General features: G+C 37.7%; 2 protein-coding genes across 8 annotated transcripts in view; one reads left to right on the forward strand and one right to left on the reverse strand.

Moving 5' to 3' along the window:
- The window catches only part of Hectd1 (HECT domain E3 ubiquitin protein ligase 1), an 84,734-nt gene extending 60,049 nt beyond the window's left edge, over positions 1-24,685 (forward strand). The window contains exons 25-43 of one of the 6 annotated variants that reach the window (XM_020169740.2): positions 640-1,476; positions 2,229-2,450; positions 7,099-7,232; positions 8,327-8,449; positions 9,737-9,893; positions 10,575-10,797; positions 13,739-13,793; positions 14,018-14,200; positions 14,777-14,984; positions 15,064-15,149; positions 15,349-15,476; positions 17,885-18,086; positions 19,278-19,415; positions 19,717-20,324; positions 21,304-21,382; positions 21,499-21,592; positions 22,280-22,430; positions 23,487-23,631; positions 23,730-24,685. In XM_020169740.2, coding sequence (XP_020025329.1) covers positions 640-1,476; positions 2,229-2,450; positions 7,099-7,232; positions 8,327-8,449; positions 9,737-9,893; positions 10,575-10,797; positions 13,739-13,793; positions 14,018-14,200; positions 14,777-14,984; positions 15,064-15,149; positions 15,349-15,476; positions 17,885-18,086; positions 19,278-19,415; positions 19,717-20,324; positions 21,304-21,382; positions 21,499-21,592; positions 22,280-22,430; positions 23,487-23,631; positions 23,730-23,867 — 3,911 coding nt within the window. In that variant the 3' untranslated portion in view covers positions 23,868-24,685. The remainder of the gene's footprint in view (positions 1-639; positions 1,477-2,228; positions 2,451-7,098; positions 7,233-8,326; positions 8,450-9,736; positions 9,894-10,574; positions 10,798-13,738; positions 13,794-14,017; positions 14,201-14,776; positions 14,985-15,063; positions 15,150-15,348; positions 15,477-17,884; positions 18,087-19,277; positions 19,416-19,716; positions 20,325-21,303; positions 21,383-21,498; positions 21,593-22,279; positions 22,431-23,486; positions 23,632-23,729) is intronic. The other 5 variants (XM_020169749.2, XM_020169756.2, XM_074068210.1 and 2 more) reach the window with 5 other exon arrangements.
- Positions 20,323-25,756, reverse strand: part of Ap4s1 (adaptor related protein complex 4 subunit sigma 1) — a 50,924-nt gene continuing 45,490 nt past the window's right edge. For both annotated transcript variants that reach the window (XM_074068218.1, XM_074068221.1), the window contains one exon: positions 20,323-21,826. Coding sequence is in view for 1 of the 2 variants with exons in the window: in XM_074068221.1 (XP_073924322.1) it covers positions 21,794-21,826 (33 nt within the window). In the remaining variant the exon portion in view is untranslated. The remainder of the gene's footprint in view (positions 21,827-25,756) is intronic.

A 25,756-nucleotide genomic window follows, 5' to 3' on the forward strand; every position in this document is an offset into this window, starting at 1 on the left:
ACTTCAACCTTAGAAATTAATGATAAGCCAGCACTTTTTTTCTACAAAGAACATTTGACCACATAGTCATAATTAGCAGTTTTAAAAAGCCTTTCATTAAATTGTTGCAGCTGGATAAGTATTTTTAAATTTTTAAAAAATTCAGTGTCTGGGGATGTAGCTCAATGATACAGTGTTTGCATACCATGTGCATGGCTCTGCATTTGATTCCTAGCACCTTGAGAAAAAAAAAAACCCAAAAAACAAAACTTCCTTTTAAAATGTAGCTTAAGATGCAACATGACCCTTACATTGTGTTTAGAAATCTTGAATCTTAAACAGATCAGAAATTAGTGAAATAAAGGGAAGAATTTTAAAGGTTTCCTAGAAACCTGTGTATAATACATACTTCTTTTCCTTAATATAATTTTATCATGAGTTCAAAAATACAGACCTTCAGATAGGTAGACTAATCAGAGATTTGGACTGATTTTGATGAATCAGTCCAAAATTTACATTTTAGTTGGCGGAAATTAAATGACGGTAGAAATTCAGAGAGGTACAGCACTGTTGCAAAGCTGATCCCATATTGTGGAGCTACTGTCTGACACGCTCCTATCTGCTTTCTGCTGGGTCTCACAAACTCCTGTCCCTTTCCAGGCTGGATTGATGTCACCTGGGATGCTGGTGGCTCAAACTCTTACCGTATGGGCGCAGAAGGAAAATTTGACCTCAAGCTTGCACCAGGGTACGACCCTGATACAGTGGCATCACCCAAACCTGTTTCATCCACTGTTTCAGGCACAACGCAATCATGGAGCAGCTTGGTGAAAAACAACTGTCCAGACAAGACATCTGCTGCTGCAGGCTCCTCAAGTAGAAAAGGAAGCAGCAGTTCTGTGTGTAGCGTGGCCAGTAGCAGCGACATCAGCTTGGGTTCGACCAAAACGGATCGGAGATCAGAAATTGTAATGGAACACAGTATAGTTTCAGGAGCTGATGTCCATGAACCAATTGTTGTTCTTTCATCTGCTGAAAACGTCCCTCAAACAGAAGTAGGGTCATCTTCCAGTGCAAGCACCAGCACCTTAACAGCGGAAACGGGAAGTGAAAGTGCTGAGAGGAAGTTAGGCCCCGATAGTTCTGCTCGTACTCCTGGGGAGTCTAGTGCAATATCCATGGGAATTGTTAGTGTTAGCTCTCCTGATGTTAGTTCAGTATCTGAATTAACTAATAAAGAAGCAGCTTCCCAGCGGCCCCTTAGCTCTTCAGCAAGTAACAGACTATCAGTGAGTTCTTTGTTGGCTGCTGGGGCCCCTATGAGCACTAGTGCAAGTGTACCTAACTTGTCCTCAAGAGAAACATCTAGCTTGGAGAGTTTTGTAAGGAGAGTGGCAAACATAGCACGGACTAATGCCACGAACAACATGAATCTAAGCCGAAGCAGCAGTGATAACAACACTAATACTTTGGGCAGGAATGTGATGAGCACAGCAAGTAAGTGAGCTTTTCCTTATGGGACCCAATGCTTTTTCCACTCTGAGGGGTGCAGAATCGGGTCTCGTGTTCACTGTGTTCTGGCTGTAGCCTTTAACCAGATGGTTAACCATGTCAGATACAACTACATCAAATTTAGCACTTGAGGAATATGAAGTTAAGTTCTATAGAATCTTAATACTTTAAGAATTCAGATCATTTGTTAACATTGTCAAAATTCTGATGCATTCTTTAGTATTAAAAATATGGAATTTAAAAAAGAATTCAGATCATCTATGATTTTAAAAAAATCTCTTGTTCTAAAAGGATAAAACAATGACACTTCTGTTTTCACTCCTGTATAACAAATGGTTAAGCAAAGTTGCATGAAGAAATAGATGACTATTAAGCAGTATAGTCAAATCAAAGCTTTGCCCTGGTGTAGCTTCTGCTTAGCCCCAAGCTTCTGAAAATTATTAATTTTAATTTAAGATACTAATGGGTCCAAGTAATTCCCTTGGAAAAATACATTAGGAATTATTTCTATTGTTTCTTTCACTTTTTAAAAATGCTAGGCTTAATACTTTGAAACATAATAGTGCTATTAAAAACAAGAATTTTTAGTTGGATTTCAGTTGGGTTCCCAAAGTTGTTGCTTTTCAACCTTTACATTATTAGTGTTTCATGACCTCTTAAAAAATATGTATCTTGGTTTTTTGAAGGTTCCTACAATCTGACCTATTTATACTGATTTGCTTCATTTTTATCTTTAGCCTCTCCTCTTATGGGTGCTCAGAGTTTCCCTAATTTGACCACACCGGGTACAACATCAACAGTGACTATGTCAACATCCAGTGTCACTAGCAGCAGCAATGTAGCTACAGCAACGACAGTTTTATCAGTGGGTCAGTCACTAAGTAATACTTTAACCACCAGCCTTACATCAACCTCCAGTGAGAGTGACACAGGTCAAGAAGCAGAATATTCCTTATATGGTAAGTTATAGTTTAAAGTAAAAATATTCACATATTTATATAACAATGCTTTTATTATGTTTTCTCCTTTAAACTCTTGGTTAAAAAGAATTATTATTCTTACAAATATGGTGTCTTCATATAAGATGAAGAAACTCATGAGAATCCTAAAAATTACCTAATTATAAAGAAGCTGACACTAGCAACTTTCATTTGTCATCCTTTTTGGTCTTTTGTCAGTAGTGAAGTATTTCATGTTTTTTTGTTTTGTTTTTTTATAGTGCTGGGATCAAATCAAACCCAGGGCCTTGTGAATCATCTTTTTTTTTCTTTTTGCGATACTGGGGTTTGAATTCAGGAGCTCATGCTTGCTAGGCAGGTGCTCTACCACCGGAGCCATCCCACCAGCTCTTTTTTGTGTTGGGTATTTTTAAGATAGGGTCTTACTTTTGTTGCTTGGGCTTACCCTGATCCTCCTGATCTCTGCCTCCACAATAGCTAGGAAAACAGGTATGGGCCACCAACTCTCTGCTAAGCAAGCACTCTTGTCACTAAGCTACATCCCCAGCCCTTTTTTGTCCTTTTTTTTTTTTTTTGTGGTACTGTGGTTTGAACTCACATTCTCACGCTTGCTAGGTAGGTGCTGTACCACTTGAGCCATACGCACAGCCATTTTGTTTGTTTTTTTGATACAGTATCATTATGTAGCCCAAGCTGGCCTCAAACTTAAAATTGTTCTGCCTCAGACTACCAAGTGCTGGGATTACAGATCTACACCACCATGCCCAGCTACTTGATGAAGTTTTAATAAAGAACCATAACAACAAAGATACTTGATTGATTTGGCGGTACTGGGGCTTGAACTTGGGGGTTTCATGCTTGCTAGGCAGGCACTCTACTACTTGAGCCACTCTGCCAGTCCTTTTTTGTTTTTTTTTTTTTTGAGATGGAGGTCTCACAAACTATTTGCCCCAGAGCTGGCTTCGAACTACAATCCTCCTCATGTCTGCCTCCCAAGTAGCTAAGATTACAGGTGTGAGCCACCAGTGCCTAGCTTAACACTTTTATTAATAAAACTAGTATAATAAATAAGCTTTGTAAAGTGATACTACTTTTATATTATTATCAAGGTCTTTGAGAAATTATACCATAATTAGGTAGCATTTGAATTTTTCAAATTTACTAAATTTTGTCTAGAAAGTTTTATAGTTATACCATCATGGCTTCCATGCTATAGTGAGAGGTATAATTATTTGATTTAATTAAAAAACATGTCTATCTTACTAGAAAAGGAGGGTGTTTTTATAGAAAACACAGAAGAAAATTAAAATCATTTAGTCTCCACTTTACAAATCTGATTAGATGTATTTCATTATGTTGGGTAGGCTTCTACAACATTGGAATGACTTTCTGATATTCTTGTTTGGTCTTTTCCTTCCCTTCCCTTCTCTCCCTCCCTCCCTCCTTCCCCCCACTCCCTTCCTCCCTCCCTCCCGTCTCCCTCCCACCATGCCTTCTTTCCTCCCTCTCTTTTCCCCCTCTCCCTCCCTCCTTCCCTCCCTTCCTTCTTTCCTTTCTTTCTTCTCTCTCTCTCTTTCTTGTTTTGTTTGGTGGTACTGGGGTTTGATCTCAGGATCTCTAGCTTGGTATGTGGGTGCTCTACCATTTGAGCCATGCCCACAGCCCTTTTTTTGCTTAGTTATTTTTTAGGTAGGATCTCAGTTTTTTGCCTGGGCCCACCTAGACCAAAATTCTCTTACCTCTGGCCTTCCTTGTACCTGGACTTACCACCGTACCCAGCTTGTTATTGGTTGAGATGGGGTCTTGCTAACTTATTTGCCCTGTCTGGCTTGAAACTGTGGAATTAACAGGCATGAGCCAACACTACCAGCTGTTTTACCATTATTTAATGTTACCCATCCTATATTTATAAGTTACAGCTTTTTGTTACTATAAAACATTATGAATGTGCAGGGTAGAATTGTATTTTTGTATATTTCCTCAGGATAAATTACTAAAAGAGAAGTTACTAACTTGTCTTCTATGAAGTTGTGCTCCTGTCATGATTGTTTCAGATACCCTTTACCATATATCCTTAATCACGTTGACTGTTCTTCTTTCTTTCTTTTTGTGTGGGGGAAAAGGGGTAATGCAGGGATTGGACCCAGGGCGAGTATTCTACCATATCTCTCTATTCTTATTTATCTACTTACGTATGTATGTGCCTGGGTTTGAACTCAGGGCTTCGGATGTGCCAAGCTGTACCACTTGAGCCACATTTCTGATCCATTTTGCTCTGGTTATTTTAGGAGATGAGGGTCTCATCAAGTATTTGCCCAGGCTGGCCTCTCACCAAGATCCTCCCGATCTCAGCCTCCCAAGTGGTTAAGGATTACAGGCGTGAGCTACCAGTGCCTGGTTCTATTCTTTTTTAAAAATTTATTTTGGCAACTTCAAAGATAAGAAAGTTATTTTGTTTGTTTTTTTTTTGTGGTAGTGGGACTTGAACTCAAGGCCTACACCTTGAGCCACTCTGCCAGGCATTTTTGTAATGGTTTTTTTGAGATAGGGTCTCACAAACTATTTGCCCATGCTGGCTTTGAACCTCGATCCTCCTGATTTCTGCCTACTGAGTAGTGAGCGTGGCTGTGAAGATATGTTTTTAAGTACCATTTTGTGTTTATCGCATTTGGGTAGGTCTTTTACTTTTTTCTCACAGTGGCCTTCTGCCCCTTCCTTCCTTCTTAATATGTTAATGTCAGTTCTTGATTGTGTGAATCTAAGAAGGGCTACCAGTCAGCTTTTAAAAATTATTAGTAGGTGAGGAAATTTTTCTTTTTCTTTTCTTTTCTTTTTTTGACAATTCTAGGGTTTGAACTGAGGGCCCCACCCTTGCTAGGCAGTCGCTTTTGTGGCTTGAACCACTCTGCCAGCCCCTTTTTGTAATGAGTTTTTTCGAGATAGAGTCTTGAGAACTGCAGCACCCGGCTGAAATTCCCCTTCTCTGTGCTCCTAAGCTCAGGGAGTCTTTAACATGAAACACCAGTCTTTATAATACCTCAATTCAATGCAAACTGGATGCCAGACAGACATTTACATCGCTCCATTCTGAGAGGCATGACTTGATTCTATGAAGTGTTCAAATCTATGAAATTTAGAGCTTGCTTTGTTTGTTTGAAACAAAGTCTCACCATGTGGTCCAGGTTGGCTTTGAACTCAGCAGTCTTCCTGCCTCAGCTTCCTGAATTTGGGGATTGCAGACATTTGCCTCCATGCCCAGCTCTTGGAGCTTTTCTGTGTTCTTAAATACTACTGTTTTGGGTTTTTTTTTTTTTTTTTGAAGAGAAAAATGATAAAAACTAACATCAGTAAATGTAACATGTCAGAGATAAAATTTCAGTACATGAAATTAGATTATATGTTCCTACAAAAGGTAAAACAAAAGTAGATTAGGTTCATTTCACACTATTTTTTTTAATGTCACTAAAGCTAAAATACCACTTTAGCTTGAACTTGCCAATGATTGTAAGACACATTCTGACTTTAGAACATTAAGTATTAGAACATGTGTACCTTAGAAACTCATTAAATATTTTGTCAGGCCTCTTTCTTCTACTGGCCACCCAGTAAACAGCACTAAATATTTAGTCCTATTTAATTACTACACTAAAAATCATTTCGCTCAAACGTCTGTAGGTGAAAGTTTCCAAATAATTATAATTAAGCTGAATGTCCTTTAGGAATGTAGAAGATCTCCTTTGTTCAATTCTGATATTATAATCGGAGTTTTAATTCTCCTTACAGATCCAATACAAGCTTTTCCTGCTTTAGTCTCATTAGACCTCTTTTTGTTTTCACTTCTTACGAAAAGCAGCTTGCAAGCATCTCTGTTTATATGGGACAATGTAAATTTGACCTAGTTCTTATTGGGAGAGAGATCCTAAGAAGGAAGGAGATAAAAAGGGATTTAAGGTTATTGAATTTCTGTATGCAGCAGATAATGGGGGTAGTATGAACGATGCCATATATCTTATTCCTTAGCAGCTAGGCATTATTTTTAAGTAGTCATTGTCATTTAGTAGCTTGCCAGACCTAAGCCTAGGTCTCAGTGACTGGCTTAAATTCTGTTTTCCTTCATAACAGCTTTTATAGCTTATAGCTATATGTCAGTTTGGTTACTTATCAAATTGCTCAGTGCTCTGTAGGTTTCTTAGAGACTCAGACCATGTCAGTTTTGTTTGCAATGAATGATATGTTTTTGGTCACCAACACAGTTCTCAGCCCATGGTATATGCTCAATAAATATTTGTAGGTAGAATGAATGACTCTCATTGGTTTTCTTTCCACCATGTTGTGATTCTGTGAGATTCAGAGAATGATGATAAGATTGTTTTTTTTTTAAACATAGCCAACATCCCAGATCTTTTATATTATCATTTTGTATATTCAGATATAGATTATGGTTATCCATTATGTTGGGCTGTTTTCTGCCATGTTTGTGACAATTTTTCATTATCAGTCATGTGGTGGTGGAAGATAGGTGCATCATTAAATGGCATTTATACTTGAACCTTCTCAACCATTGTTTGATACAGCCCAAAAATGCAAAGTTACCTTGAATGCTTTCTTAATTGTATTGACAGTAAAGTTGTTGGGTTTTTTTCTCTAGATTTTCTTGACAGCTGCCGTGCCAGTACTCTGTTAGCCGAGCTAGATGATGATGAAGATTTGCCTGAGCCTGATGAGGAAGATGATGAGAATGAAGATGACAATCAGGAGGACCAAGAATACGAGGAGGTTATGGTAGAGAAAGTTCCCCATTCTCTTCACTAAGATAGGATGTTAATTAAGGAGAAGGGGTTGAGGGTGTAGCTCACTGCTAGAGCTGAGGGCATGGAGCCCTGGGTTCCGTCCTGCACTACAAAAAAAACCAGCTAAGTCATAATTTCGTTGAAGGAAGTATATATAGCACCATAGACAAACTGGTTAAGAAAAGCACTTTTCATCTGAGTCCCTTTATATTTGATAAATATCACAATTTCTTTCTTATAGTGATATTTTAATAGGTATAAAGGTATGTGAAATTAAACAGATGGGGTAATCTCAATGACTCTTAATTCTCAAGGTTCTTCAGTCATAAAAATGTAGGACTTTTTTAGTACCTACTTTTTAATAAGCATTGTCTGTGTATCTTCTCATTTGTCCTAACACGGAGGAATGAGATAGAGGCATAGAGAAATAATTTGTCTGTATTTCAGAGTTAAGTAGACATGATTCAGAACTTTTAATATTTCATCACTATGATTGTCTTCTAACTAAAAGTTGTGCCTCCAAATATCCTTTATTTTAACTTCCTATGTATTTAAAATTTCTCTTTATAAAATGTTATATATAAAAAAATTGGTAATTTGAGTTTTAACGGTGTGAATAAATTCAAAAAATATTTTTACTACATGTTTCTTAGCAGACAAATTAGCAGCTGGGCATGATGGCACGTGCCTGTAATCCCAGCTACTCTGGAGGCTGAGGCAGGAATATCACTAATTCACGACCAGCCTGGACAATTTTTATTGTATTTATAAAAATGCAATTTTTATAAAAAAAAAAAAAAAGGGGCTAGAAATGTACCTCAGTGGTAGAGCACTTGCCAACATATATGAGTCTCTGGGTTCAATCCCAATATCATAAAAAAAAAAAAAAATCCCAAACAAAAAATTAAACCCAATAACACTTGAGTATAAAATTCATAATGAATTTCACACATTGAATTTATAACTTCTGAAGATGACTAATGAAGAGAAAGTTTTTTAAACGATGCTTTTGTTGGACAAGGATGAATGGTAGGAATACATATGAATCAGATAATTAGACGTGTCTCTTGCCATTTTTTACTTCAGATTCTGAGACGTCCATCCTTGCAACGTCGAGCTGGCTCCCGCTCTGATGTAACACACCATGCTGTCACCTCACAGCTACCACAGGTCCCTGCTGGAGCAGGGAGCCGACCTATTGGGGAGCAGGTAATACCATTGTGTGCACTTTCCTTACATTATCTTTTATTTTCACAGGAAAGCACCAAACAGAATGCCTGAATGCCTAAACTAATGTGCAGGGCCAAGGGAGGGGAAGAGGAGACAGTTACAGTTACAGAAGGAAACTTCTGCTACTTAGGTTCCATACTTCAAATAGAATCCATGACTGTTCTGGCAAAACCCTTTATCTCGGTAACAGCCTAGACCCCGACTCTCTGATTTTATGATTCTCACTGAGGCTGGGATGAGAGGTATGAACCACCAGAGCCCGGTTATTGGTTGAGATGGGGTCTCGTGAACTATTTGCTGGGGCTGGCCTTGTACCTCGATCTTCCCTGTGTCCCAAGCAGTTAGTATGATAGGTGTGAGCCCTTGGTGTTCAGCTCTTATTTAATCTTTTTAACAACCTTTTGAGTGTCATCCTTAGCTTCTAAAAGTTATCCAAGATGCAAACTCAGACATTCTGGACTCTACAGTATCAAATGTCAGTTTGAGCTGTTGTACATAAAATTAATCCCAGTTAAGTGCTCAAACTGTTAGGGTGTGTGTATGTTTGACTTTAACAGTTACCAGCTCTTCATCTGTTTTTCTATGGTAATTTTAAGCAAATCCCAGGCATTCTACTTTGTATGTCAGTTATTCAGTGTGACATGGAATTTACATTAAAAAAAACCCAACTGACTTTAAAATAATAGTAGATTCATAGGAGGTTGTAAAAATACTACAAAAAAGCCATGTGCCTGTGGTTCACACCTGTAATCCTAGCTACTCATGAGGCAGAGATCAGGAGGATTGCGGTTCAAAGCCAGCTCAGACAAATAGTTCTCAAGACCCTATCTCGAAAATACCCAACACAAAAAAGGGCTGGTGGAGTGATTCAATCAGGAGAGCTAGTCCCTGAGTTCAAACCCCTGTGCTACCAAAAAAGAAAATACTATAAAAAGTTCTTTTGTGCCTTTTGTCTAATTTCTCCAAATGGTTAGTTTATATTGCCAAATTACAGTATAATATCAGAGCCAGGAAACTAACACTGGTACAGTGTGGGTATGCTTCTTTTGTCATGTTACCACATGTGTAGATTTGTATAACCACCAATGATGTAACTTACATTATGTTATCATTCTGTGCTTTAATATGGGAAATAAGGATGTACAACAGCTGCAAAAAACTACTTAACATGGGTCTTATTTTGTAAGTAGTACATTGCCTTTTGAATAATAAGGGTTTCATTTCAAAATGTTTAACTCTAAGTGGAATTTTATTTTATTTTAATAGGAAGAAGAAGAATATGAAACTAAAGGAGGACGCCGGAGAACATGGGATGATGATTATGTGCTAAAACGGCAATTTTCTGCTTTGGTTCCTGCTTTTGATCCTAGGCCTGGTCGTACTAATGTCCAACAGACAACTGACCTAGAAATTCCACCCCCAGGTACAGTATATTTTAGATTAATGATTTAATTTTATGGGCAGCAAGTAAGATAGGGATTTATTTTATTTTATTTATTTATTTTTATTTGAATTCAGGTTTTGTGCTTGCAAAGCAGGCACTCTGACTTGAGCCATGCCTCCAGTCCATTTTGCTCTGGTTACTTATGGGATCTTGTGAACTATCTGCCCAGGCTGGCTTTGAACCATGATCCTCTGATCTCAGCCCCTTGAGTAGTTAGGATTACAGGTGTGAGTCACTAGAAGGTGCAATTATTTCTATAAAAAGATAAAACAGCCAGGTGCTGATGGCTCACGCCTATAATCCTGGATGCTTAGGAGGCAGAGATCATAGGATCGTTGTTTGAGGCCAATCAGGGTAGAAATTGAGAGCCTATCTCAAAAATACACAGCACACATGAAAAAAGTGCTGGCAGAGTGGCTCAACTGTTAGATAACCTGCCTAGCAAGTGTGAGGTACTGAGTTCAAACCCAAGAACCATCAAAAGGTTAAAAAACAGATAAAACCGAAATCTTGAAGCCAGCAAAGTCTTACATAGTTATGATTTACCTAATGTGTGACAAAAGGATTTGGATTTCATATAGCCTGGTCTCCTAGTTCAGTGTTCATTCTGAAATGTTGCTTTTAGTATGATAGTGTTTTACATGTCTTCTAAATTTTTAGGTACACCTCAATCAGAGCTCTTGGAAGAAGTTGAATGTACTCCATCACCTCGATTAGCCCTCACTTTGAAAGTAACGGGTCTTGGAACAACTCGTGAAGTTGAATTACCACTCACCAATTTCAGATCAACCATCTTTTATTATGTACAAAAATTGCTTCAACTGTCCTGTAATGGCAATGTGAAATCAGATAAACTTAGGCGTATTTGGGAACCAACATACACGTAAGAGATTTTAACTTAGTTTAAGTAAATGTCACCAAATATGAGCCAAGAAGCATTGTGTTTCTATGTTTTAGATTGTAGGAACAGAAAATGTTTGTTGCAGTTAGGACTCCAGATGAAGAATGTCAATGTCTTGGAATAATCTTTAGAAATAATGTAGACTAACTCTATATAATGATTGTTCAAAAGAGGTCATTTGAACTTTTGTTGGGAGTTATGTATGAAGTACTAAATATTTTCCACTTGTCCTTTCCTTTGGGATGTGTCAGTTAAGCCTACTGCTTTCTTTTGTTCATTCGTTCTATAAATATCAATGACCCGGGGCAGATTTAACTACTTTGGGGGCAATCTTTGGGCTAGAATTCAGGTTTTGTGCTTGCAAAGTGGGCACTCTAGCACCTGAGCCACACCTCCAGTCCATTTTGCTCTGGTTATTTTTGGAGATGGGCTCTCATGAACTTCTTGTCTGGGCTAGCCTGAAACTACAATCCTCCCAGTCTCAACTTCCCAAGTAGCGAGGATAACAGGATTACAGCGTCTGGCAAATATAACATTTTTTTGTCTCGCTTTTGAAATCTGTAAAATGAGTGTAGTTGTGAGGAATCAATGAATTAACATACACAAATTGTTCTCAGTATTTTTTTTAGGATGTAGCAAGTGCTCAATGAATATTTTCTATAAAATAATTACTATTTTGTAATATAAACAATTATTATATTGTCATTCTTATTGTAACTTCACTTTATTAATGTTTTCTTATGTTATCATTGATAATCTCATATAATGTCTAGTAAAAGTAATGTAGATCCTTTGGGATAGAATAGTGGTAATAACGGTATTAATTCATATATGCATACAAGGCTTAGGTCATTTCTCCCCCCTGCCCCCACCCCCTCCCTTACCACCCACTCCACCCCCTCCCTCTCCCCCCAACCCCCTCAATACCCAGCAGAAACTATTTTGCCCTTATTTCTAATTTTGTTGTAGAGAGAGTATAAGCAATAATAGGAAGGAACAAGGGTTTTTGCTGGTTGAGATAAGGATAACTATACAGGGCATTGACTCACATTGATTTCCTGTGCGTGGGTGTTACCTTCTAGGTTAATTCTTTTTGATCTCACCTTTTCTCTAGTTCCTGGTCCCCTTTTCCTATTGGTCTCAGTTGCTTTTAAGGTATCTGCTTTAGTTTCTCTGTGTTAAGGGCAACAAACGTTAGCTAATTTTTTAGGTGTCTTACCTATCCTCACCCCTCCCTTGTGTGCTCTCACTTTTATCATGTGCTCAAAGTCCAATCCCATTGTTGTGTTTGTCCTTGATCTAATGTTGTGTTGGGCATTTTCAAGATAAGGTCTCGAAAACTATTTGCTTGGGTTTGGCTTTGTACCTCGCTCCTCCTGATCTCTGCCTCCTGAGTAGCTAGGATTACAGGTGTGAACCACCTGCGCCTGGCTCAGTTTAATTTATATTAAGAGTTTAAAAATTGATTTCAGTGCCTTCTATGAACATAAGCACTCCTGATCATTGTAATTCCTAGTGTCCTTTCCATGTAGACACAGAAAAACGATTTCTTACCCATTTTATTTTTACCATAACGTATGAATTTCAAAACACTTGGCATAGAGCATTTATATCTTTAAAAGCCCTGTAGTTTGGGTCTGGGGCCATGGCGCAAGTGGTAGAGAACCTAGCAAGCATGAGGCCCTGAGTTCAAACCCCAGTGCCACAAAAAAACAAAACAAAAAAACTATATTTGCTTCTGTTCCCTTTTTTTTTTGTTTGTTTTTTTGTTTTTGGTGGTACTGGGATTTAAGTTAGGGCCTTGTGCTTGCCAGGTTAAATGCTCACCAGTTGATCCACACCCCTAGCCCTTAAAATCTCTATATTTGATATGTGCTTTCTTTGTAAGAATGCTAAGTTTGTAAGTCACAACTCTCAAGAATATAGTTTCTGTCACTTTCCCTTTATGTTTAACAAAAAAAGTTTTATTGGTAGTACTATGGTATGCTTGCTAGGCAGGCACTCCATCACTTGAGCAATGCCCCCAGCTTTTTTGCCTTTAGGTTATATTTTAGATAGGGTCTCACTTTTTGCCCAGGTTGGCCTGGAAACACCCCACCATGCCTAGCTTTTCGGTTGAGTTGGGGGGGGGGTCTCACTAACTTCTTGCCGGAGGTCCTGAGATTCTTCTACCTATGCCTCTTAAATAGTTGGAATTACAGGTATGAGCCGCAGCACATGGCCCAAATTAATATATGTACTTTTTCTTATGAATTCTCCTTGGCCTGGCACCAGTGGCTCCTGCCTATAATCCTAGCTATTCAGGAGGCAAGAGATTGGGAGGATCGAAGTTCAGAGCCAGCCTGGGCAAATTGTTTGAGACGCTATCTTTAAAATACCCAACACAAAACACAGCTGGCAGAGTGGCTTAAGTATTAGAGTGCCTGCTTAGCAAGCATGAGGCCCTGAGTTCAAACCCCAGTACCAAAAAAAAAAAATTCTCCTTGGTAGGCTTGAGGTGTACCTCAAATGTTACAGTGCTTGCTTAGTAAGCATGAGGCCCTGAGTTCAAACCCCAGTTCTCCAATAAATAAATAAATAAAATATCTCCTTGAGTTGGGCTTGGTGGTAACACCTATAATCCTCGCACTTGGGAGACTCAGGCAGGAGGATCACAAATTTGAGGCCAGCCTGAACTAACTAGGTAGATCTTGTCTCAAAAGAAAAACAGGACTGGGGATATAGCCCGGTGGTATAATGTTTACTCTGGGTAATATTTACCACAGCAATACAAAAAACAAAAACAAAACAAGTTCAATGTTTAACTTAAGCATATGTCTAGTGAATGAGATCATTCACATATTTTTTAAGAATTGGAGTCTTATTGGAAATAACCACAGATGTTTGATTTAAGAATTAACTTGAATAATATCTTCATGTTTAGAATTATGTACAGAGAAATGAAGGATTCTGACAAAGAAAAGGAAAATGGAAAAATGGTAAGTTGCTTTTAAAATCATAGATCTTATTCTTGGCTATTTAGTTTGAAAAAGAAGAAAAAGAAAAATTAATAAGACTGTACTGCAGTTGAGCTTTTGAGAGAAAACTTACTAATGTGGGATATAGATTAAGTGCATGATCCTAAAGTCACCTCCTGTAATGCGTGTGAAGTATCACAGATGTGTGACTGGGAGAGGCCAACACTTCGTTTTTCCTGTTGTAGGGCTGCTGGTCTGTAGAGCATGTGGAACAGTACCTTGGCACTGACGAATTACCAAAGAATGACTTGATAACCTACCTGCAGAAGAATGCAGACGCCGCTTTCCTGCGCCACTGGAAATTAACTGGCACTAATAAAAGTATTAGGAAAAACAGAAATTGTTCCCAGCTCATAGCTGCATATAAGGTATATACTGGCATCAAAACACTATTTTGATTGGTAATGGCTTTGTGCGTTGTTTTGCAGCTTTGAAAGCTTCTTAAGGGCCTAAGGGTGTAGTTCAGTGGTAGAGCACTTGCCTAGCATGAGTAAGGTCCTGGGTTCGATCCCCCCAGCACTGCAAAAAATAAATTCAAAAAGCTTAAGGAAGGCAGGTTCATGGGGGCATTGAAAAACAAAGTTTGAATTAATATTATTAGTGTGCCAGTGCTAAAATTTCGATTTTGGTTTGTGGCAGTGAATATGAGTAGACTTTCAGGGTGGGGAGGTATTACCTGGGGTTGAACTCAGGTCCTTGCCCTTGCAGGCAGGTGTTCTACAAACTCTTGAGTCAGACCCCCAGCCCTGGGTCTGAGTAGACTTTTAACTAGGGCTGTGGTGATGATATATTAATGGTTTAGAATGGATTGTGTGGTAGTGCTTTTATTTCAGAAGAAGGCAGTTCTTTGAAAAATTTCAACCTTTTCAAAGTAATACTAACAATGCTATATTGCTTTTCTTAAAAATTGTGATTAATGGCTAGTTTTGCTAATATTTCTTCAGGATTTTTGCGAACATGGAACAAAGTCTGGATTAAACCAAGGGGCCATTTCTACTCTTCAAAGTAGTGATATTCTTCATTTGACAAAAGAACAACCTCAGGCCAAAGCAGGCAATGGACAGAGCTCTTGTGGAGTAGAAGATGTCCTTCAGCTTTTGCGTATACTCTATACAGTTGCAAGTGACCCTTACTCAAGAGTATCCCAAGAAGGTCTGTAGAAGCCTTCCTTATTTCTATAGCATTGTAAAAGCAAGCTAGTTTATATTTATTAATTATGGTAATTTTACAGATGGTGATGAGCAGCCTCCATTTACTTTTCCTCCAGATGAATTTACTAGCAAAAAAATCACAACAAAAATCTTGCAGCAGATTGAGGTAATACAGTCATGTGGACGAACTCTTTAACTGTTGGGCTTTTCATAATATGCCTTTTCCTTGCTTTTCTGCCTTTCACCATCTCTCCCTTCACCCCTACTCAGTAACTTAGGCCACGTGGTCTTTGGCATTCATTACTAATTACATTTAGAAATTGAGGTTGACTTTTTGCATTAAGACATTGCTTGTTCATCTTCAGGAGCCATTGGCCTTGGCGAGCGGGGCTCTGCCAGACTGGTGTGAGCAGTTAACCAGCAAGTGTCCTTTCCTGATACCTTTTGAAACTAGACAGCTTTATTTCACATGTACAGCATTTGGTGCATCGAGGTAGGACTGCATCTCTTTATGTTTTTAGCATAAAGACATTTTGATATTAATGTAAGTTTTCAAAATGTAAGGGAGTTTTGTGTATTTTTACTTAGTAAAGGAAGCAGTAATTTTTCTAGTAATAATATACTGTTAAGACTGATGTATTGAATATTTTACCTTGTGTTCTTATAAAGAGTTGCTCAGCATTTTAGAGTTTTCCATTTCTAGTTGGAGATATACTTTGTTGGAATATATGGACTGAATCAATTTTTTTTGTCAGCTAACATTTACTGAGCAGTTCTTTAGTAATTTTATAAATCTAAAGTGTTAGCTGTTAAATTTTAAGCAATACCAAACTTGAATGCTTGCAAATAGCTTATTTTATTTTTTCTTGCAGTGCTGGGGATTTAGTAGGGCCAAGTACTACTTGAAGTACATACTAGCCAAGTACTCTACCATTGAGCTGTATTCTCAGCTTTTGCAAATGGCTTTGATCATATTTAAATATTTATTCCTCTGATCATCTTTTTTTTCTTTACCACCTTCTAATACACGCATATTTTACTTAATTTTTCATCTGTTTCCGTCCACTAGATCAGAGTTTCATGAGGGCAGGGATTTCTGTCTACTTTGTTCACTGGCTCTTGGGAAAGTACTTAAAGTGGTGCATAGCACATTGTAGGTGTTCAGTAGATGATTGTGTACATTGATTACTCTGTTTAAGTGTACAATTTAAAATGTAGCAATGTAATTGTTTGCTTCACTAAGTTATATTTTTCTACCCTTTCTTTTGTTTGTTTGTTTTGCAGTACTGTAGTTTGGACTCAGGGCCTACACCTTGAGCCACACTCCACCAGTCCTTTTTTGTTTTTTTTTTTTTTTTTTTTTTTTTTCTTTTATTATTCATATGTGCATACAAGGCTTGGTTCATTTCTCCCCCCTGCCCCCACCCCCTCCCTTACCACCCACTCCGCCCCCTCCCGCTCCCCCCCTCAATACCCAGCAGAAACTATTTTGCCCTTATCTCTAATTTTGTTGTAGAGAGAGTATAAGCAATAATAGGAAGGAACAAGGGGTTTTGCTGGTTGAGATAAGGATAGCTATACAGGGCATTGACTCACATTGATTTCCTGTGTGTGGGTGTTACCTTCTAGGTTAATTCTTTTTGATCTAACCTTTCCTCTAGTTCCTGGTCCCCTTTTCCTATTGGCCTCAGTTGCTTTAAGGTATCTGCTTTAGTTTCTCTGCGTTAAGGGCAACAAATGCTAGCTAGTTTTTTAGGTGTCTTACCTATCCTCACCCCTCCCTTGTGTGCTCTCGCTTTTATCATGTGCTCATAGTCCAATCCCCTTGTTGTGTTTGCCCTTGATCTAATGTCCACATATGAGGGAGAACATACGATTTTTGGTCTTTTGAGCCAGGCTAACCTCACTCAGAATGATGTTCTCCAATTCCATCCATTTACCAGCGAATGATAACATTTCGTTCTTCTTCATCACCAGTCCTTTTTTGTGATGGGTTTTTTTTTTTGAGATAAGGTCTTGAGTACTATTTGCCTAGGGCTGGCTTCAAACCGGGATCTTCCTGATCTCTCCTGAGTAGCTAGGATTACAGGTGTGAGCCACTGGCACCTGGCTATATTTTTCTTCCTTTTAATACTATTTGCAAAGCATTTGTATGCATGGAACCATAGGCCTGTTGTTACAAATGGTATTAGTTACGGTTTCTGTTTTACAGAAAAGGAAATTGATTCTTAAAGTACTTTGCTTGATTTGCCTGAAGTTATCAAAATGGTTATACCTGTGAGAATAGAATCTTCATCTTCTTAGAAGTTCTTTTCCTCACCAGTCATGTATTAGCTGTATTGTCTAAAAGAAAATGTTTAAAAATTATAAAAACCATTTTGATGGTGGTTTTCAGTTTTATTCAGTGTACACTAAAGATAGTATAACTACTTTTTTAGTTTCTTCAGTAGGAAGTGTTTGTCTGTTTTATGTGGTGCTTGGACATTTATTTGTTTGCTGAAATAAAGAAGGAAAACACAGACCCAGTACTTTCTCAGTTTGTTTAAGGCACCTTAATTTAAAAGGAATTTTATGTACTTTTATTTAATAAAGGAAGTAGTAATTTGTGCCATAAAAATTAGTGTTTAAAAAAATTAACCCAACTAAACACTATCTCCTTACAAATTCCAGCTGGGTGTGGTGGTACATGCTTATAATCCCAACATGGTTGGTGGGAGGTGGAGGATTGAGAGTTTGAGACCAGCTTGGGCTATGAACCCTGACTCAATAAAACCAAACCAAAACAAACAACAAAAAAATTTTTAAATAAGATTTCTTAAATGTTTGTATTTGTTGATGATTAAGTTGTACATTCATCTGTGAAAGTATGGTTAGCTGCATAGGTAATTATCTCTATTGCAGAGCAATAGTGTGGTTACAAAACCGGCGTGAAGCCACTGTAGAACGAACAAGGACCACAAGCAGTGTAAGGCGAGATGATCCTGGAGAATTTAGAGTTGGTCGTCTCAAGCATGAAAGAGTAAAAGTTCCTCGTGGTGAATCACTGATGGAGTGGGCTGAGAATGTCATGCAAATTCATGCAGATCGGAAATCAGTTCTTGAGGTAAGCTTACAGGAAATAAGATACTTTTAGGGAAAAGGAACAATAGGGAACCAGCCACTCTGTATCTTCCACTGCATAAAAACTATGTCAGATAAATGTGAAGCAGGATTTCTCTGTTATCTGTGCAGGGGCCTTATTTTCTCACAGAGCATCTGTTGTAAGGGAATGCTGGCCTGCCTTCTCAGGGGTCAGGATCTTCTCTTCATGAGCACTGGAGGAGCGGTTTTTCTTAACAGAGTTGGACTGAATAATAACACTCAGAAAGAGCACGGGTGGCTCATGCCGATCATCCTAGCTACCTGGGAGGCTGAGATTGGGAGGATCACTGGGCAAATAGTTTGCAGGACCCTATCTCCAAAAGCTCATCACAAAAAGGGCTGGCGGAGTGGCTCAAGTAGTAAGATTGCCTGCCTGCCATGCAAGTGAGGCCCTAAGTTTAAAACTGCAGTGCCACCAAACAAGGAAAAAAGAAAGGATTGTTTCTGGTAGTCTAAAATTTAACCTATGTGTATTAACCTGTGTTATTGAACAGTCTGCATTTTTGGAGCACATAGTTTTGTAATACTGTTTCACCTAAATTGTGCTTGGTGCTTTATCACTGGTCTATATTAAGAGATGTTATCACAAATAGCAATATGAAATTTTTGCTGTAGAGATGCTATTGTGGACACTGTTGATTTTTTTCACCACTTACACAGTGTTCCGTACTTGAGAAAATGGGGAAATACCTCTCCGATCACAGATCTAAACAAGCTGATTTGATCTTTTGGATCACAAACTGATTGCAACAGATAATTTCAATACATGTCTAGAAGATGTATAATGCTTTTTGACTTTCACTTTGTTTTTCTCTTCTAGATAATTCCCCATTGTTTTTTTTCTGTTTGGTTTTTTGTTTTTACCGTGTGGTGTAAGTTTTTCTTTTTTGGTGGTACTAGGGATTGAACTCGGTTTTGCACTTGCTAGGCAGGCATTCAGCTACTGAACAGTGCTCAGCACAGTGCTTATATATAAGAAATGACATTCTTTTCTTTAGAAAAACTATAATATAATTCTTGTGTTGCTTGTAATACACTACACTGTTGTGAATCAGATGTGACACATTTTGGCAAGAATTGAATCATTTAAAAAAAATCAACAGAAACACTTTTAAGTTCATTTTTCTCCATCATTTATCTGTTATTATTTTAGGTTGAATTTTTAGGAGAAGAAGGAACAGGCTTGGGACCCACATTAGAGTTTTATGCTCTTGTGGCAGCAGAATTCCAGAGGACTGACTTGGGAGCTTGGCTTTGTGACGATAACTTTCCAGATGACGAATCTCGCCATGTGAGCCTTCTTTCCTATTTTGTGATTTGAGTTGTGACTTTGCCTTTTGAGTGTTTAAAAAAAAATGGTGCTTTCATGACATAAACCAGGTTTTCTGACTCTGCTTTTACTATTGAATACTTTGGCATTATTAAAATACTTCTGAAGGATAAAATTTGTCACCAAAAGCTATTTAATGTGTATAATACCTTTAGTTATCTAAATTCATTAAGATTGTTACTATTTAAGGATTTCTTCTTAGATGTTAAAGATAAGCCGTTAGGTTTTAATTTTATTTTCATTTCCCTTTCTAAAAACTTAGGTTGATCTTGGAGGTGGATTGAAACCTCCTGGATACTATGTGCAGAGATCATGTGGACTGTTCACAGCACCATTTCCACAAGATAGTGACGAGCTTGAAAGGATCACAAAACTCTTTCATTTCCTTGGAATTTTCCTGGCCAAATGTATTCAAGACAATAGACTTGTGGACTTACCTATTTCTAAACCCTTCTTTAAACTTATGTGTATGGGTGACATTAAAAGCAATATGAGTAAACTGATTTATGAGTCACGAGGTGATAGAGACTTACACTGTACTGAAAGTCAGTCTGAAGCTTCTACAGAAGAAGGTCATGATTCACTTTCGGTAGGAAGCTTTGAAGAGGATTCAAAATCAGAATTTATTCTTGATCCCCCGAAGCCCAAACCCCCAGCTTGGTTTAATGGAATTTTAACTTGGGAAGACTTTGAACTAGTAAACCCACACAGAGCCAGATTTTTAAAAGAAATTAAAGACCTTGCTATCAAGAGGCGCCAGATTCTAAGCAACAAAGGTCTTTCTGAAGATGAGAAGAACACAAAATTACAGGAACTAGTGCTGAAGAATCCATCAGGTTCTGGGCCTCCACTTAGCATAGAGGATTTAGGGTAAGTTTTGGGTCTCCATTCTTCACCCTAATGAATGAACACATTTGAAAGCTTCTCTTTCTCTGTCCCCACTGATTTATAGTAGAAGAGTAAATAGTGTGTCAAAAACAGTAATATACTACAGGAAATACTGATTATCAGTTTGAACCTTTGGGTTATTAATATTATTAAGAGTACTAGATTATAGTTTATGAATCACCAAAACTCTGGAAGATTATCTGGATTTTCGGATTTCAGGTGTAAAAAGTCCAGAACCAACAACACACACACATCCCTACACCCCTCTTTCTTGGCAAAGCTTAAAAGTAGTTTTGTTGGTTTGTAAGCCTTTATATCCCTACTGGCTGTATCAGCTAACTCAGATGCTACAGATGTGAGTTAAAATTCTATTAATTTATGTATATGTTTACCATATCTTCATGTACATTCTCCTGTATTTTGGGTTACAAGGATTCTCCTGTATCCTTGGCTACAAGGATTTCATTTTCTTTTTAATGTTTGCTGATAGTATTGGAAAGTTGTGTTTACAGTCATGTGTTTCGTAACAGTGCTTCAGTCAACAACTGACTGCATAGAAAAATGGTCCCATACTGCAGTTAAAAAATTCTGTCACCTAGTATTTTCACTCTACCTTTTTTATGTTTGTATGTGTTTAGGTACACAAATAGTTACCATTGTGTTACAGTTGCCTATAGTAATCGGTGCAATTAACATGCTGTACAGGTTTGTAGCCTGGAACAATAGGCCATACCTTATAGGTATGTAGTAAGCTGTACCACCTATGTGTGTATAAGTACATTCTATGTTTGCACAAGAAAATACTGACTAATGATATATTTTTAGGAATGAATACCATCATTAAATGGTATACTGATTTTATCAATAGAGGATGGGGATATTCATGGTTTTGACAGCAATACAAAAATTAAACATCAATAATTGCTGAATGTCAGTTAATTTTATCTTTTTTTGTCTGCAGTTTAAATTTCCAGTTTTGCCCATCCTCAAGAATATATGGTTTTACAGCTGTGGATCTCAAACCAAGTGGTGAAGATGAGGTACAAATTTTGCTCTTAATACAGTTGTTAAGCTTTGAAACAATACTGGGGTTGTATCAGTGCTTCTGAAGTAGTCCTAGATGTTAACAGTAATGCTCGCACATTTTCCTTTGCAGATGATAACAATGGATAACGCAGAAGAGTATGTGGATTTGATGTTTGACTTTTGTATGCACACAGGCATTCAGAAACAGATGGAGGCGTTTAGAGGTAAATTTAAAAGATAATCCCTTTCCTTTTACTTTGAGACAGTTGAAGCTAAGGTTAAGACTTATCGTTAATCACTAAACTTGTCCTCCAAGTGGTTAGGTCCTACAAAGTTCTCAGAACAGGCTAGAACACTCTTAAGCTGTAATATAGCTTCAGCTTGCTCCTCTGAGTAATGGGGACCCACTTTTGGCCTTCATTTCTTCATTTGTTAAGTGAATACAGGTTGAACACACTCTGCAAAATAAGAATGAATTAAACCATGAAAGTTCTTTAGATAAAGATGGGAGAAAAATTTTAGACTGTAAATCACTTTTTAAAACATGAACACAACTTGGCTGTTGACCATAGTGACCAAACATTCTCTCAGCTCACATTTGGGCTAAGCAGAAATTTTCTTTTTATTTCTCATGGTTCAGGGAATTGAACTTACATCCTTGCACAAGCTGGGCAAGCACTCTACACAGAGCTGTATCTCCAGCCCTTAAACAGAGGTTTATGTACTTAAAAAATCCTAACACTGTTTCTTAAGCTATTTTAATTTGTATTTGTTTATTTAAACATTTGTTTTTTTCATCTTATGTCCATTTAGTTGATAATGGATAGTTGGAATTAGCTTAGAAATTGAGTTGTATGCTGTTTTTTGTTTTTTTGTTTTTTTTTTTAATTTTTGCTATATGTGTTATGTAGATGGGTTTAATAAAGTTTTTCCAATGGAGAAATTAAGTTCCTTCAGCCATGAAGAAGTCCAGATGATTCTTTGTGGAAACCAGTCACCATCCTGGGCAGCTGAGGATATTATCAATTACACTGAACCTAAGCTGGGTTATACACGTGACAGGTATGTGTTGATAATTTCCAACATTTACAAAAGTGTTTATACCCCCAAAACAAATGACAGGTTCTCTATGTAACTTGGTAATTTACATTCATAAAATAAATGAGAAAGCAGATAAGATGACATTATGCATGTCTAGTTATAAGGCTCTATGGGTGCATACACAAAAATAGAACAGAATCACAGCTGATGTTAAAGTTCTTTTTCTTATTGTATGTAAGTTTCTCATTATAAACCTTTAGGCTAGCTAGGTGCCAGTGGCTCAGACCTGTACTCCTAACTATTTGGGAGTGTGAGATCGGGAGGATCACTATTCGAGGCCAGCCCAGGCAAATAGTTAGTGAGACCCCTATCTCCAAAAATAACCAGAGCAAAATGGACTGGAGGTGTGGTTCAAGAAGTAGAGTACCTGCTTTCAAACTCCTATTCAACCAAAATAAGAAAAAAAAAAGCCTTTGGGTACATTGCATATATGTTTATTTTATTCAAGTAAAACAGAAGTACAGCAAACATACATATAGCTCAGAGGATTTTCACAAAACGAGCAAATGAGCACACCTGTATAATTGGTACCCAGAATAAAGTACCCTTTCCTACCATGTTCTTTTCTGGTAATTAAATCACTATTAATTTTGCTTGCTTTTGTATTTTTCTTTTTTCTTTTTTTGTGCAGCACTGTGGTTTGAATTCAGGGCCTCATGCTTGGTAGGCAGATCTCTACTACTTGAGCCCTTTCTTGCACTGGATATTTTTGAGATAGGGTTTTGCTGGGCTGGCCTTGAACTACAGTCTTCCTGATTTCTGCGTCCCGAGTAACTAGGATTAGAGGTGGTAGCCATCCACACCCAGCCGCTTTTGAACTTCAATAAGTAGCTTGCATCAGCCCATTTCCTACTGACCAGTAGTATCTAGGACAGTCTTGTTCTTCTGATTAGTGGATATTGTTATTTGGGATTTGGGAGATTTTGGGATGTGTGTGTGTAGTTATTCTGACTTCATGCTAGTGTTTTTCATTTATATCTGCTGTCAAATCACCTACCTATGCTTTTGTTCCTTTAGCCCTGGTTTCCTAAGGTTCGTGAGGGTTTTATGTGGTATGTCTTCAGATGAAAGAAAAGCATTCCTGCAGTTTACCACTGGTTGTTCAACTCTACCCCCGGGCGGACTGGCTAACCTTCATCCCAGACTCACAGTTGTACGCAAGGTATAAACTAGTAGTGGAGAATCCAAATGGAATTTATTTTTGGAAAAGGAAGAAAAATATTTAAACTCATGGTCTTCTGTTATTTTCACTTTATGTAGGTTGATGCTACTGATGCAAGCTATCCATCAGTCAATACATGTGTGCATTATCTTAAGTTGCCTGAATATTCTTCTGAGGAGATCATGAGAGAACGCTTGCTAGCTGCTACAATGGAGAAAGGCTTTCATCTCAATTGATTTTTGAAGTGCAATGGGAGAGACAGCAGAGACTTTTAAAATACTAGTGAAGCATCTTGTGTTTGTGTGCAGAGAAGTGTATGATCTTCCACGCTAATGACACTTGCCTTCTTTTCCAACATTAAGGCTTTAAGAACATGTGGAATAAGTTTGTTAGCTGCTAATGACAAAACAAATCCTTTAACTACCCAGCCAGCAGGTATATAGTACAGGACACTGTTGCTTTACAAGGGCTTATGTGACTGGAAAAGGTGGTCCTACTTGACTGTTCCAAAGAGCAGCTTCTCAGACCTTCAGTGTTCACTGGTAAATTTCTAACAGTGTATTTGTGTAAAGTTTGTCATTTCATACTCCATACACTACAGTTGCCATCACTGATCCCCCATTTTGCTGGCTTTTAAGCTACTTCTTCAAAAATCCTGCTTCCTTAAAACATAGAGAGTTAATGAGCATCTCAAGCTTTTTCTTTTCCTTTTTAATGATGCCTGCACTATCAGAGTATTCTAGTGTTCTCTCTTTTGTTTGGCATATAATCATGCACAACCTTTTTATTTCTTTGAGGTGGGAGTATATTTTATTTCCTAAATGCCATACTATAAAGATCAAATTCTAAGTGTGTTTGTGCAGCTCAAAAATAAAGATATATTAAGGGATGGGAAAACACTGGTCTAGGTGCAAGGCACACTTAAAGCAAGTTTTATGTTTGGTTGTATTTTCTTTGTATATTATAAACATTTATTTAACTTGTTGCAGTTTGAAGTAAATTTCCAAAATGTATGCTCAACAATAATCATTAAAATGTTTGCAGCGTACAAAAACTGTGTCATGTGTCTATGTGACTATTTCACTGCAGACATCAGACCTCAGAGTTGAACCAGGTACTTTTTATTTTGAATTAATCGAATTTTGTTTTCTGAAATTACTACACGAGGAAATGAAATTTTCAACAGTAAATACACTGAATCAAATTGAGGACTAGAAGAAATATATATATGTATATATATATATTCCCCCATACTTGTAAATAGTCAAAGTATTCTTTAGCTAGAAATGGCCAGTTAATTTGTATTAACTTTTTAAATGGCAGGTCTGTTACCATTATATCTGCAGGAATGTGGAAGTCTGAGATCAAAAATGATTTTTATTGGGTTTTTTTGGTGGTACTGGGGTTTTGAACTTAGGGCCTCGAACCTGCTAGGCAGGTGCTCTACCACATGAGCCACTCCACCAGCCCAAGAATGATTTTTATATGTTAGTGTGAAAAGAAGCCACCAGGATATTGTTACTTCCTGATTTTAAAGAAGGGGCTGTCTTTCCATTTTCTAAACTCCTGTTGTTACCACAGTTGTGCATTTATCAGTATGCCTTATTTTTCTAGATGGCTTTTTAAAGCACGTTTGGAATTGCCCAATAAGTTACCTGTTAAAAAGGTACATTATCTTTCTACATATAGAAGAGATGGCTACCACTACAGTCAGTGACGAAATAAAAGGGCATCATATTTACATGTAACCTATCCACATCCTCCTATGTACTTGAAGTCATCTCTGCACTACTCATAATTAATACATAGTTGTTACTGATGACAAAAGGTCTGCATATGTTCCACCTGGACACCCTCCCCCAAATACTGTCATTCCACAGACAACAGAACCCGTGGACATGAAGGACCAACTATATTTTTATTTATAAGCTGCATGAAAATGTGATTGTGTATTCAGAAGCAGTATTTAAGTGTATGACGTATGTTTCAGTCCAAAAAGTAGTGGGGTTTTTCTAATGAAGTCCACTGATGCTAGAATTGAAATCCACCTTGTACATGTAGTATTGCCATTACTGAAGTCAAACCTGTAAAATGACTATCAATAACTCTTACAGAGGCTACTCTG

The sequence above is a fragment of the Castor canadensis genome, chromosome 3 (genome assembly GCF_047511655.1).
Source record: "Castor canadensis chromosome 3, mCasCan1.hap1v2, whole genome shotgun sequence".
NCBI lineage: Eukaryota > Metazoa > Chordata > Mammalia > Rodentia > Castoridae > Castor > Castor canadensis.